The sequence below is a fragment of the Etheostoma cragini genome, chromosome 16 (assembly GCF_013103735.1).
Source record: "Etheostoma cragini isolate CJK2018 chromosome 16, CSU_Ecrag_1.0, whole genome shotgun sequence".
Classification (NCBI taxonomy): domain Eukaryota; kingdom Metazoa; phylum Chordata; class Actinopteri; order Perciformes; family Percidae; genus Etheostoma; species Etheostoma cragini.
This window is the reverse complement of record NC_048422.1, coordinates 9,294,513-9,307,403: the sequence shown is the minus strand read 5'-3', so window position 1 is coordinate 9,307,403 and position 12,891 is coordinate 9,294,513. Positions and strand designations below refer to the sequence as shown.

General features: G+C 38.7%; 2 protein-coding genes across 2 annotated transcripts in view; one reads left to right on the top strand and one right to left on the bottom strand.

Moving 5' to 3' along the window:
• Positions 1 to 2,666: 2,666 nt before the first annotated feature.
• On the bottom strand, positions 2,667 to 5,046 carry sigmar1 (sigma non-opioid intracellular receptor 1). Its single transcript, XM_034896649.1, has 5 exons — positions 4,771 to 5,046; positions 4,571 to 4,622; positions 4,093 to 4,241; positions 3,664 to 3,756; positions 2,667 to 3,568 (listed from the first exon to the last, which is right to left on the bottom strand). The coding sequence occupies exons 1-5, from the start codon at positions 4,913 to 4,915 to the stop codon at positions 3,339 to 3,341; spliced, it is 669 nt and encodes a 222-aa protein (XP_034752540.1). The 5' UTR covers positions 4,916 to 5,046; the 3' UTR covers positions 2,667 to 3,338.
• A 254-nt stretch (positions 5,047 to 5,300) lies between these two features.
• The window catches only part of galt (galactose-1-phosphate uridylyltransferase), a 28,471-nt gene continuing 20,880 nt past the window's right edge, over positions 5,301 to 12,891 (top strand). Inside the window, exons 1-6 of the mRNA XM_034896647.1 lie at positions 5,301 to 5,516; positions 6,489 to 6,658; positions 7,376 to 7,451; positions 7,817 to 7,865; positions 9,993 to 10,122; positions 12,160 to 12,216. Of these exons, the coding sequence (XP_034752538.1) occupies positions 5,480 to 5,516; positions 6,489 to 6,658; positions 7,376 to 7,451; positions 7,817 to 7,865; positions 9,993 to 10,122; positions 12,160 to 12,216 (519 nt within the window). The 5' untranslated portion in view covers positions 5,301 to 5,479. The remainder of the gene's footprint in view (positions 5,517 to 6,488; positions 6,659 to 7,375; positions 7,452 to 7,816; positions 7,866 to 9,992; positions 10,123 to 12,159; positions 12,217 to 12,891) is intronic.

The following is a 12,891-nucleotide window of genomic DNA, read 5'->3' as shown; positions in this document are numbered from 1 at the left end:
TTGGAAATGGCTTTATAACCCTTTCCAGACTGATAGATCTCAATTACTTTCTTTCTCAATTGTTCCTGAATTTCTTTCTTCTCTTGTCTCGGCATGATGTGTAGCTTTTAAGGATCTTCAGGTGGACCTTACTGTGTCAAGCAGCTCCTATTTAAGTGATGCCTTGATTGTGAACAGGTGTGGCAATAATCAGGCCTGGGTGTGGCTAGAGAAATTGTACTCAGGTGTGGACAACCACAGTTATAGTATGTTTTAACAAGGGGGGCAATCACTTTTTCACACAGGGCCATGATGGTTTGGATTTTTTTTCACCTTTAATAATAAACACCTTCATTTACAAATTGCCTTTTGTGTTTACTTGTGTTGTCCTTGACTATTGTTTAAATTGGTTTGATGTTCCGAAACACTTAAGTGTGACAAACATGCAAAGGAACAGGAAATGAGGAAGGGGGCAAACACTTTTTCACACCACTGTACCTGGTATACTGTGTTTGTATGTGCACCCTTACGGGACATCGAGTGATTAGTCAAAAGAGGCTTTCATCTATCCCATTAAAGTCTGGCTGCTGCCTGGTATTTCAGCACCGGCCGCCCAGCTTCGATTCTGAATACATCTTCTCTATTGGGCTTACAAAGAAGGAGGGCAGCGGGGTCAGGCTAGTCAGTTAGGCTGACATTGAACCTATATACGGGATAATATGGGGACATTGACATACACAGATGGATAGAGAGGAAGGGTGGCTTTATGGTATATAGCGTTACAAACACACAGACAATGCATGTGTGCTTTGGCAAGTAGAACGTGTACACAAGTATGCACATTCACTCACTCTGACCTGTATGCACACACGCAAGCAAACACACACATGAAATACACACGCTCTATCATCATCACCTGCACCTCTCTCATGGACAACAAATCAGGATGTCTGCATCCTCTTGACATTTACAGACAGAGATGAGGACTGATGTGTCTATCCTGTTATGTTGGCCCGTATTATTGGATAACACCATGAGAATACGCAGCAGTCCTCCACCTACCCAAAATCCCTAACCTCATCTCTATTTTGATTAACTCTGGTGTACATATCTAAGTCAGTTTTTTTTTATTTCACTCAGCTTGTGTTAACCACCCAAATTCTACCTGTTTATTTTGTTTTGCAGGATAAAGGCACCTGTGATATATTTGATGGTTATGTATTATTAAGTAATAAACCAGGCTTGTGTCAATTTTAATTCAAAAACATTTATTTCTTCTGGCACTGTCAGTTTTCATTTTTACCTTACAGTAAATTGCACATCTGCTCATCAACATTTAAGGTACAGCTCAAGGTATAGTTTTTTTGTTTTGCCATACACGAGAACACACTACTACTGATGCAGCTTTATATAAACCAAATAACTTCAGTTTGGGTAGTTATGCAGTATAATTTCACTCCCACAGAAACCCCATATGTGCATTAGTGGAGGGCACCGTACAGGCATCGTTTTGAAAATAAGGCTTCATATGAAAAGGTACTGACTAAGAGGTGGTGGATTCAGCAGCAGTGATTTGCTTGTACAATTCCCCGTGAAATAAACAAATATTTCCAAAAGGCTTTGATTTTCTGCCAATTCTTCTCAGCATTACATTGCAAAGTGGGATTGTAGAGGACCACGCCTGTGGATACCATTTGGTTTTTGCCTTGTTGGGCTAGTGCAAAGACCTCGACAATAAACGGGGGCTGAGGACACAGTAGCCAAGTAGTCTCACTTGGTCAGACTCAAAGATCATTATTCAAGTTTATCTCAACAATTACATTTTCAAAAAGATTGTGCCATGTCTATTACGCTTGTAAAACCCTGAAACATTTCAGGAACGTTTTTTTAATTAAGTTGTATGTTCAATCCATCCTATTGAATTAATGAATTCCTTGTGTAGAGGTACAGTTAAACACGGCATAAATCAGCAGTCGTTTCCCCCTAATCTAAGCCAAATAGAAATATCAAACACATTTTAAAGGACACATTTCTCCAAAGAAAGTATATTTTGTAAAGTGTATCTTGGTGTTCAACAGCAACAAACATTGTGCAGAATGTGTTGTGCACATTTGTCTTTAAAGTAAAAAAAAAAAAAAAAAAGACAAAAAACTAACAAAACAAACATCGGGCTCCAATTGTGTTTGGATTTAACAGATTAGCATCTACCAAAGTTCAGACAGAAGAAAGGATTGAACCCTTACTCAATAAGCCCAAAGAGGTTAGTCAGAAATTTGAAAATTGCAATCTGTTGCTGTGAAGTAGCTCTAGAGCAGTCAGCATACACCATGACAAAGTATCTATAATCATTTAAACACTGCTGTCTCGGAGCTGGTAGGAACCTGACTTACTGAGCCAAAAAATGGAATGTTGTACACTCATCACTCAGGCAGTTTTCTCTACCATGCCCCCTCAGGTTTTCAACATTTTCCAAAAAAATATAGTCTAGTATAGTATAAACCGATCAATGGCGAATGAGGAAATGGAGCCACACTTCAAGAGAGGCTTGATCTTTGGAGTAAACATGCTTCTTGACTTCTTGATGTTTGTTTAAGAAGTTAAATCCTCATAAATACCCTCATTTACTGAGAATATGCATGCATTTAAATATCAAACAGATAATTACTAAGAAAATAGTTTACCTTTACTTTACAAACCAAATTAAGCATTGCATATTGTTTTAAAAGTGATTCCTTGGTCCCCAAATTTGCTGTCAACTATTTTTTCTTTTTTTAATTACAGCTTCAGCATTTATTATTTTTTAAGAGTGATTGGTTGCTAAAGAGTTAGTAATCAAACGTCTGGTCACAAATATCTTATTATTCCCAGAATAAAAATCTTAGATATGGCAATTTTTTTTAAAAAAGGGTCTCCATTCTTTAAGCCAGATCTTAAAAAAAAAGAAACTACTGACGACCTCACTGACTATGTAGGCCGTTTGAGTTCTCAGAGTAATGCTTATTGTGTGGAGTAAGATGCTGATATCAATGTGGGACTCGTTGAGTGGTACAGCCTTTACGCAAGGCAGTGTTAAATGTTGCACTGTTGTTGATGCAAGTTGAATGTCACAGGGGAAATGGACTCAAACACTTTATTTTTGGATAGCTTTAAGGTGGCAAGAACTTGAATATAGTACTGTACTGATGATACTTTGATTGTCTTCAATTCCCGGTAAACATCTTTATACTTGAATAATCAAGCACAGATTTTTTCCTCATTCTAAATGTTCGTGGTGACGGTTAACGTAGTGTAATGACAAGGCGAACCTTTGATGTTGGATGTTTCTTCCCCCGTGCGGGTGTCCAAGCTTTGACCGTGCCTCAGAAAACGCCGGCCTCTGTAAGTAGTGTACCAGCCTCAAGTAGCAGACCCTTGACATAGACACGGGCGGTGTAGAACATTGTAACGAAGTCCTGGGTGCTGAACAGGGTGTCTGCCAGAGCAAATCCCAGCGTGGAGGGGATAAAACCTCGACCATACTCCACCATCCATGTCCCGGTGCTCCACTGGACTGAAGTGGCCTCACCCACACTGTGTATGATGGTGTCCCCTGTGAAGTTCAGGAAGACATTGGTATAATTTAGTATAAAGACAAAACCATTCATATCAAAACATATTGCAGATAAAAATGTGTTATGGTATTACCGGGGTAGTACATTTCACTCTTGGTTGTCCCCTCCTTCCACTGTCTGAAGGTGCCGGATATGATGGTGTCAGAAATCTCGGCCCAGTAACGACCTGACAGAAGAAGAGAGCATTCAAACCTCCAACGTATCTTATACTAATTGATCACACCGTTTTAGGAATAGAGCAATAATTCATTTTAAATTAATTTTAAAGTGTACTGCCTGTTAAGATTTTTTTATAAACAAAAGCTAACTTCTTGTCCTTCTCAATATAATTAAAGTTTACATAGAGTTAATGATTTGTTTCTTTTTAAAAACACTTTAATTCAGTACTACAATATGAACATGAAACATTTAAAAAACTAAAATAGTATATCTGTTGGTCAGATGTAAACTGTTCATTTCCCATTGCCTGAGAGTCAGACTTTCAATACTCTTCATTCCTTACCCGAGTGTCCTCCTGTGTCCACTGCAGTACCAAACAGCAGCACATACTCCGTGAGCGAGGCGTGGAGGAGACACATGGAGCCCATCCAACCTCCGGCGTTCACAAACACCCATTGCAGGTCCTCGTCTGGCAGGATGTGGCCAGGATACCTAGTTAATTTACAATTCATAAGCTGTTTTTAAACAAAACACAGAACATAAAACCCTCATCTTGTGACCTGAATAGCATGTATTCAAATCAGAATGTAGCCAAAGTAGGTAACCTAGCTTTGTTGAATTTAATAGGCACAGCACTGCAACAAGCAATTGCTTTAAACACATTAAACATAGTAGAATCTGATGCTGCAATCATTTAAGTCCATTGACTAAATATGGGTCAACCACGATGTTGGTATCTGGTTCAAGAAATTGAAGGTGATGCATGTATAGTTGAAACTTGTAGTCTCTGAATATATTTATGATGCAAAATAATTGTTTACCTCTTTCTGAGCTCCACCACGACTTTGGAGAAGGCCTGTTCATGGTCCTGTCCTGAGAATAGAGACATTCACAGTCTACACATATGGAAGGCAGGGGGAGGATTACTTCCATTCATGTATTGAATAAACTGCAGGTTTGGCTTGGCTTGACTTGACTTGACTTGATGCAGCTAATAAAAAAAACTCATTACCAAACTCACCTGCGTACTGTTTGGCCAATTTAGCGACGTCTTCTTTGTTAAAAACGTACTGCTTGGTGGCCATCCAGTGCCGCAGAAGCAGCACGGCCAGGACGGTGACTATTGCGAACAGGAGGAGTTTTAAAATCGTTTTGACTACAGACATGGTTAAAACAAAACAAAACAGACAGAGACAAAGCAGCAGGTTCGACTACACGTGTACACAGAGGCCGAGCAGTTCATGCATACACGCCATCGAGAAATGAGTCCAACTGACAGTTTCTTCCTGGTCTGGTGGGCAGGCAGTGGTTTATCAGCCAATCCGAGGACGAGTCTATCACTTAGGCGACGGCAACATAGGGTTGCCATCACACTGTAAAACCCCCTTTAAACAATTGTTTAATGTTTTACACATTTAAAAAAAAAAATATTTATAGTAAAATATACATTTTAGACGTTGTATTAAATGCAAATGTTTAATTTACATGATATTATTATTTGGTAATTTTCGGCCTTATGCTTTGGCATTTTAGAGGTTTGTCATCACGTGTTGATTTGTCAAAAATATCACGTTTTTTTGCACGTCAAAAAACAGGAAGTAGACAGTGGAGGTTTATGGACTGGTAGCTAGCTAGCTGTCAACTAAAGCTCAGAAGAAGTTAGCTAGCTAGCTTATGGTTCGAGGATTTAACACCGGAGAGGTGACAGTTCTGAAACAGCACCACCTGACATGAGTGGCAAAAAAGAAGTCAGTTTTGATCCAAAAGGTAGGGAGCTTTGTGAACCAGGTGAATGCCAGTTCCATTCATCTAGGATATCGCAGCTGCAGCAACTGCCTTGTTTACATGACTTTTACGTCCGTGCAGATTTGTTATTCCAAGCTCCATTTAAAATATGCTAGTTTTACCTTCCCTTGCTAAACGCCATATCCTCACAGACTTTTTTTACAAGCACATAGGACACACTATTTGCATAGCAAATTAATCAAACACATGTGGATCAACTAGTACTAATATATCCAACCAAAGTGAATGGTATGTAAGCCGAATTCACTGGTAGGTCCAAGTTAATAATTAAACGTTTTAGGATTTATTCTACCTAGAAACACTTTCCCCGATACTACACAGAACCGTTAAATTAACACATTTATCACTGGACTCCGGTCATATGGAAATACCACGTAGAGGAGAACGTACAGCTTTGCTGAAATCAATACATGTTGGTGTTAAACCTCGTGGTCTAGTTACGCCTGAATTCCTGCATTGCCAGAGTACGTATTGCTTTACAACACACAGTCAGCTGGGTGGTCTCGTGACTTGAGTTCCTGCTTCCAGCTCAGGCATTCCTATAAACCACAGCCATACTGTACCTTAATCATCTGTGCCTTAATGCTTTTGGATGCGTTTCATAATTTGACGTGTTGGTTATCTGTTGCAACCAAATTAGAACATTTAAATTGTTGACGTTTTACTGACTAAATTAATTCTTCAGACAAAACTGCACCACTTAATTGATGATACAAAAGTTATTAGTTTCCGCCATGCATAAGCTATTTCTTTTACAGATAATGCCAATGAAATGGACTTCCAGTGACTTATCGATTAGGTTGACTTTTGTGCACATGCACATGATTAGACTATATTCTACTGTCACTTTTTGGCTTTCGGTAGAACCAGAATTATCTGTAAATCTGTGTTTGTAATTACACTGCTTTGCATTATTTCTCTCAAACTCCTTAGAGCACCAGCATCTGCGTTTTAACCCTTTGCGGGACACCTGGGTCCTGGTGTCGGCCCACCGCATGAAGAGACCCTGGGCAGGTCAGGTAGAAAAACCTCCTGAGGAACACACACCCAGATATGAGCCCCACAACCCACTCTGTCCCGGAAACACACGTGCAAATGGAGAGGTAAGAACAGTTAGATACGCTCCTTCAACATATACAGTGGTGTGAAAAAGTGTTTGCCCCCTTCCTCATTTCCTGTTCCTTTGCATGTTTGTCACACTCAAGTGTTTCGGAACATCAAACCAATTTAAACAATAGTCAAGGACAACACAAGTAAACACAAAATGCAATTTGTAAATGAAGGTGTTTATTATTATAGGTGAAAACAAATCCTAACCATCATGGCCCTGTGTGAAAAAGTGATGAACGAGTAAATGACAGCTTATTTGCTCATTTTAGATAACAATATTTGACTCTTTACAGGTCATTGTTTGCACTGAGGGTGCATTCACACTGAGTAGTGAGTTTTGCCACAGTTTATTTGAACCCTGGAACATTTAAACATGTCTCTTAAACTTTCATCTGAGAAGATGGTTAAGAAAACAGCCCTTGAGAAACCTGTATAGATTATGCCAAAGTTGTTTCTTCTCTGCAGTCAGGAAGGGTACTCTGCAGTTAATCATCATTGTAGATGATGTAATAAACCATTACATTAAAGGAATAATTTAGCCATAACATTGCCAGTGTTTGCAATTAAATGCAGGGATTGTTTTCGATACCTATCTGAACACTTGCAGCTACCAAACAACATACACCAATTATAAATGGTATTCGCTTTGGCCGGCACAATAGATTTTTTTTTTTTTTTTTAAATCTCTGTGTCTGTCTTTTACTCTCCAGGTAAATTCAGACTATGACAGCACTTTTATTTTTGAAAATGATTTCCCTGCTCTTCATCCAGATGCTCCCGATCCTGGTGAGTGCCATTTCTGATGCTGTAAAAATTCTATAACATGTCATTGTTATACATGATAGAAAATATTTAAGCAACTGGTTGCAAACATATTTACATTCACGTAATTCTTTTACTGTTTAATAAATTGCGAAGTTTAGACATATACTGTGTATATATATATATATATATATATATATATATAATGTTTGCTAAGAGATTTTTAATCTACATCTTGGACACAAATCAGTTTTTGAGATAACTTAATAACATGCCACAATTAACTGTTCAATGAGGTCTAATAGGTATAGTTGGATTAATACTTGTTCTTAAGATAACGTTTCAAAAGTAATGTTGCAACAATCTACATTTGCTGTTGTGTTCCTCAGGTTCAGATCAACATCCACTGTTTCAGTCTAAAGCAGCCAGGGGCGTCTGGTAAGAGAAAGGCCTCATGTCACACATCGTAGAAACAATAATTGTCTGCCTTTATCCTGTGTGAAGCCTTTAGCATGTGTGTAAAGTATGTATAAATGCTGTTCCTATACTTTGGAATGATACTCTGTGTGGTATTTAATGTAACATTCCAAAGAACGGAATATGAAATGTAACTCTAAACTAAACCTGTAACAGCATATCAAATAGCAACATTTATGTTTTATATTGTACCCGGACATTTAACGATAACAAAAAAAAATATACAATGCTGCAATCAGATGAATATTTAACATCTTCATAATCTTAATTCAAATGTGGTTAGAATTTAGTCAAGGATGCATCTTAATCAGTGTTCCTTTTTTAAAATGATGATACATTCAAATTTATGTGTAATTAAATCCGAACTGATGATTGTAATCAAAGCAGTCATGCTGAGGCAACTTCCATTCGTTGTTGTGAGCAGCATCAGCATAATCAGCTATTAGGAGAAGGTACTTAATCAACATGCTGCATGCCACTTGTTTCCAAGACATGTTGAACTATGCAAAACCCCAAATCCACATGTTTATACATATATAAACATGTGTGCAGTCCTCTCTTGCACCACCAGATGGGGATGTTATCTCACCACTGAATGTTACGATGGCAGGGATTTCAGTCCAGTGATATTTACTCCAGACCCTGTGTGTTGGCAGTGGCACGCTGGGGATAAGGGCTTATTCCTGGGAATGTGTTTTATCCAGTCATGAAATATGGACTTAAGGAAGTTTGAACCAGCTTTTGGATCTATTGGCATTTACCGTTGGATCTATTCCCTGTCAAAGCTAATCCTTTGTAAGTGCTCACCATACACAGTGTATAATTACGACATACACAGAAAGCTTTGTTGTGCAATTCTCTTGACGTTTGGCCTCACATGGCTCTGTAAAGTGAAGCTTCTTGGACACAGACAAGACATTTGCATTAAATCTCATATCAGAGATACTGTATGTGCTCGTCGGCCTGCAGATGACATTTTCTTTGTATCTTTAACCAAAAGATTTCTTTCCAGGAAATGCTTCTGGAAATCAACAACTGCCTCTTAATTGCACACTAAATTGCAAAATTTCCTCATTTTTCATTTAAAAAATAATTAAATTAATAGGTACTGTTTATGTGTACTGCTCAGAACACTGTCACAGTGGTTGTTAGTTACTAAAAACTTATTTTCAAAATTAGACAATAACATTATTCAACCCACACTGTTAAAACTAATTAAAAAGGCTCACAAAACCATAGGGAAAAAAAAGCATTCTAGCTTGAAGAATGTTGTTTGTACCCATAAATTAAAACCAAATAAATCCAATTCCAGTGTTACACACACACACACACACACACACACACACACACACACACACACACACACACACACACAGAGCATGATACTACCAAATACAACCATTCAGTTTTGCTCCGAGGATAAACACCAAATTCATGTTCAATTATTGATCAAGTACTTGGTGCTTAGGCCCAAGAGCAGCCTGTATGTTGTTGCTGGTATCCCCTGGGTGCCCTTGGTAAGGGTGAAATCAAGCATACACATGAGGATGTGGATTAAATACACACACACTTCTAAACTCCGGTCTAAGTAGTTAAACATAATTACACCCTTAAGCTGTTTTTTTTTTTTCAGTTAGTCATGCTCACTTTTTTAGTTTTAATTTTAAACACTATTTTCAATTGATCTGTACAGCATCATCAACAAGAGCTTCAACAGAATAACCAACTTAAAAATATATCAAATATGTGTATCTGTTTTTCACAAGTAGTCTCTGGGATGTACAGATTAGTCATGTGACAGTATTCAGCAATGCGCACCAATATAGAAAAACAATTTGACAAATTATCACTTTTACTTTTCTTATCAAGGCCAGACCAAAATGAAGTAGTCAAGCAATTATTTTTTATGTATTTCATAGAAGACCCAGACAAGACAGCAGCAGCACATATATCACATTAACCACAACACACATCATAATAAATAATAAATACACAAAGAAGAAACAACCTAACAGGTGGCTATTAACTCCCCAATGTCTAACATCCATCTTGCTGTACTCTCTGTCTCTTTATTCATCTCTTTTTCAGCAAGGTCATGTGTTTCCATCCCTGGTCTGATGTCACCCTTTCTCTCATGAAAAAACAAGAGGTTGTCAAGGTAATTGACAAGTGGGCAGAGCTTGTTGAAGAACTAGGCACCACGTACCTCTGGGTTCAGGTATGGGATGCACGCACGCATCCATGCAAGCAAGCATGCATGCATTCACGCACGCACGCACGCACGCACGCACACACACACACACACACACACACACACACACACACACACACACACACACACACGCCTATTAACATTCACACACTATTAGTCTCGCATCGCCAGACCTTCCTCCACAGCACTGCGGTGGAGGGCCTGGTTAGTCCACACAGCTTTCTGGGATGGGAGAAAAACATGCTCTGGTTTATTGGCATGTCTGTTACCCAACACGATTGTGATTGGTTGATGTTAAGCTCCGGACTGAGCCCTGGGGTTGCTAATGTTGTCTCTGAGCAAACTTTAAATTGCTGTAAATTCAAATGACAGCAAGAGAGAGATAGATATAAAATTAAAATAGAATGTTCAAGGTTATACAACTAGAAATTTAATTCTTCCTATGTCAACTGCTGAGAATATGAAAGCAAATAAAGATGCTGTGTTTTTACTGATAAATTAGAGGTCAGTCAATCTTTTCTGGTTAATAATAAGCCGTTACTATGGAAAAGCTAAATTTATTGAGTGAAAGAGGCAAAGCAGCGGGTGTGGGAGAAGTTCGGAGAAGTCATGGAGAAGGACTTTCGGTCGGCACCAAGGTAATTCTGGAAAGCCACCACCTCAGGACGGGGAAGCGGGGAACCATCCAAGCTGTGTACAGTAAGGATGGGATGCTGTTGATCTCAACTGAGGAGGTACTAGGGTGGTGGAAGGAGCACTTTGAGGAACTCTAACTAATACACCCTCTATGTCAGAGGCAGAGCTGGAGGATGATGGGGGATTGTCGTCATTTTCCCTGGTGGAAGTCGCTGAGGTAGTCAAACAACTCCACAGTGGCAAAGCCCAGGGATTGATGAGATCCGTCCAGGAATGCTGAAAGCTCTGTGTGTGGAGGGGCTGTCTTGGATGGCACGCCTCATCAACATTGCATGGAGGGCTGGGATGGTGCCTAAGGAGAGGCAGACTGGGGTGGTGGTTCCCCTCTTCAAAAAGGGGGACCAGAGGGTTTGTGCTAATTACAGGGGTATCACACTTCTCAGCCTCCCTGGTAAAGTCTACTCCAAGGTGCTGGAAAGGAGGGTTTGGCCAATAGTTGAACCTTGGGTTGAAAAGGAAGAATGGGGATTCTGTCCTGGTCGTGGAACATTGGATCAGATCTTCACTCTTGCGAGGATCCTGGAGGGAGCCTGGGAGTATGCACAACCTGATGTGGGAGCATGGGGTACCTGCTAAGCGGATGAAGAAGGATGGATGGATGGATGAATTGATTAATTTGACTCTAAATATCCATCTGGTTCCTCCATAGCTCAGCTTCTAACTTCTGTAGCACAGCAAGTGTTTGGTAATTTCAACTAAAAGGCTCTTTAGGACTTCTCTCCAATGTTTTTTTTGTTTACACAGTCTGCATTACCTCCACCAGGGAGATGATCTTATCAGATTCCTGGTTTGTGTTTTTGTTAGCAGTATTTGTTGGAATTAAAATTTGAATTATTTTTCAATATTGTTAACTGGGAATAACTTCACCTGAACAGTATACGCAAATACTGAAACAGCCATCAACATGTTGATAAATGCGGTGAGCATCTATTGGTCTTAGTGGAGGTCTGCACTATCCTAGTTTTTATTTCATTGAAACCTTTTTGTAGGATAAGTAGATTAGACATTTTTGTGTTCATTTCAATGTTCTCTAGTGGCCTGTCATCTATATGATGATCAGTTAATGAGATATTTTCACCCTGAAAATTGACATCCCATATTTAATTTCTCTAGTCCGCACAAAAATACATGTAGTGCATTGTAAGTATTGACATTCTCTGATTATATTCACAGACCAAGCCAAAATTAAGAGAAAAAAACCTTCACTTTTACCTTTGATTCATGGAGGAAAACAGAATTCCCCTTATCACATTGCTGATATTCAATATAGGGCTCATCTTTTCTTCTATATTTTAATGCATTTTGCTAAACACTAGGTTAACTTTTGCTCTTGTTTTCTGTTTTTAGATCTTTGAGAATAAAGGAGCTATGATGGGCTGTTCAAATCCACATCCTCACTGTCAGGTAGGAAATGCACACATACATAAACACACAAGGTATTCCTTCATTTTACTTGCACATATGCAAACATTTAAAAACATTGATTCAGCTATTTGGATAGATCAAATGTCCTCAAAGTGAGAATATGAAGTTCAGGAATAAACACATGCATACCTACATTAACACACACACCCGCCACATCTTTCTGTTTAACTACTTTTAAGTTGCAGCATTAACAAGAAATAACAAACGCTTTTATCCCACTGGAACAATGTGTGTGTCATTGGTTCAATTTGCACCTTGCTTGCTCTTCAGATTCAATTTGACAATGATGTTGAATGTGTTAAAAAGTGAGTCCCACTTAAAAGTTTTAAACCAGACAAGTCTCGACATAGAAGCTGTTAATTGCCTCTTTGTTTTGAAATCACCAATGACTGTGTGCCGTTGTCACATTTTCTGTATGTGTGTGTCTGTAATTTCTTCCTTTTCTGATTTATTTTCTATATTTCTGTTGTTTTGCCTTTTCATGGTTGCCTATTCCATAAGGTGAATCAGGCAAAACTAACGAGAGAGAGGGAGTGTTCATCCTTTTTACTTGTATTATTATATCAGATTTATTTACTCCTTGTTGTTGTATGTATGTATGTATGTATGTGTGTGTGTATATATACTGTATATATATATATATATATATATACA

Coding starts and splice junctions, on each gene's coding strand:
- sigmar1 (XM_034896649.1), bottom strand. CDS start 4,915: ATGTCTGTAGTCAAAACGATTTTAAAACTCCTCCTGTTCGCAATAGTC. Junction 4,242..4,570: donor GTGGTGGAGCTCAGAAAGAG/GTAAACAATTAT, acceptor TAAATTAACTAG/GTATCCTGGCCACATCCTGC. Junction 3,757..4,092: donor GGACACAGGAGGACACTCGG/GTAAGGAATGAA, acceptor TTCTTCTGTCAG/GTCGTTACTGGGCCGAGATT.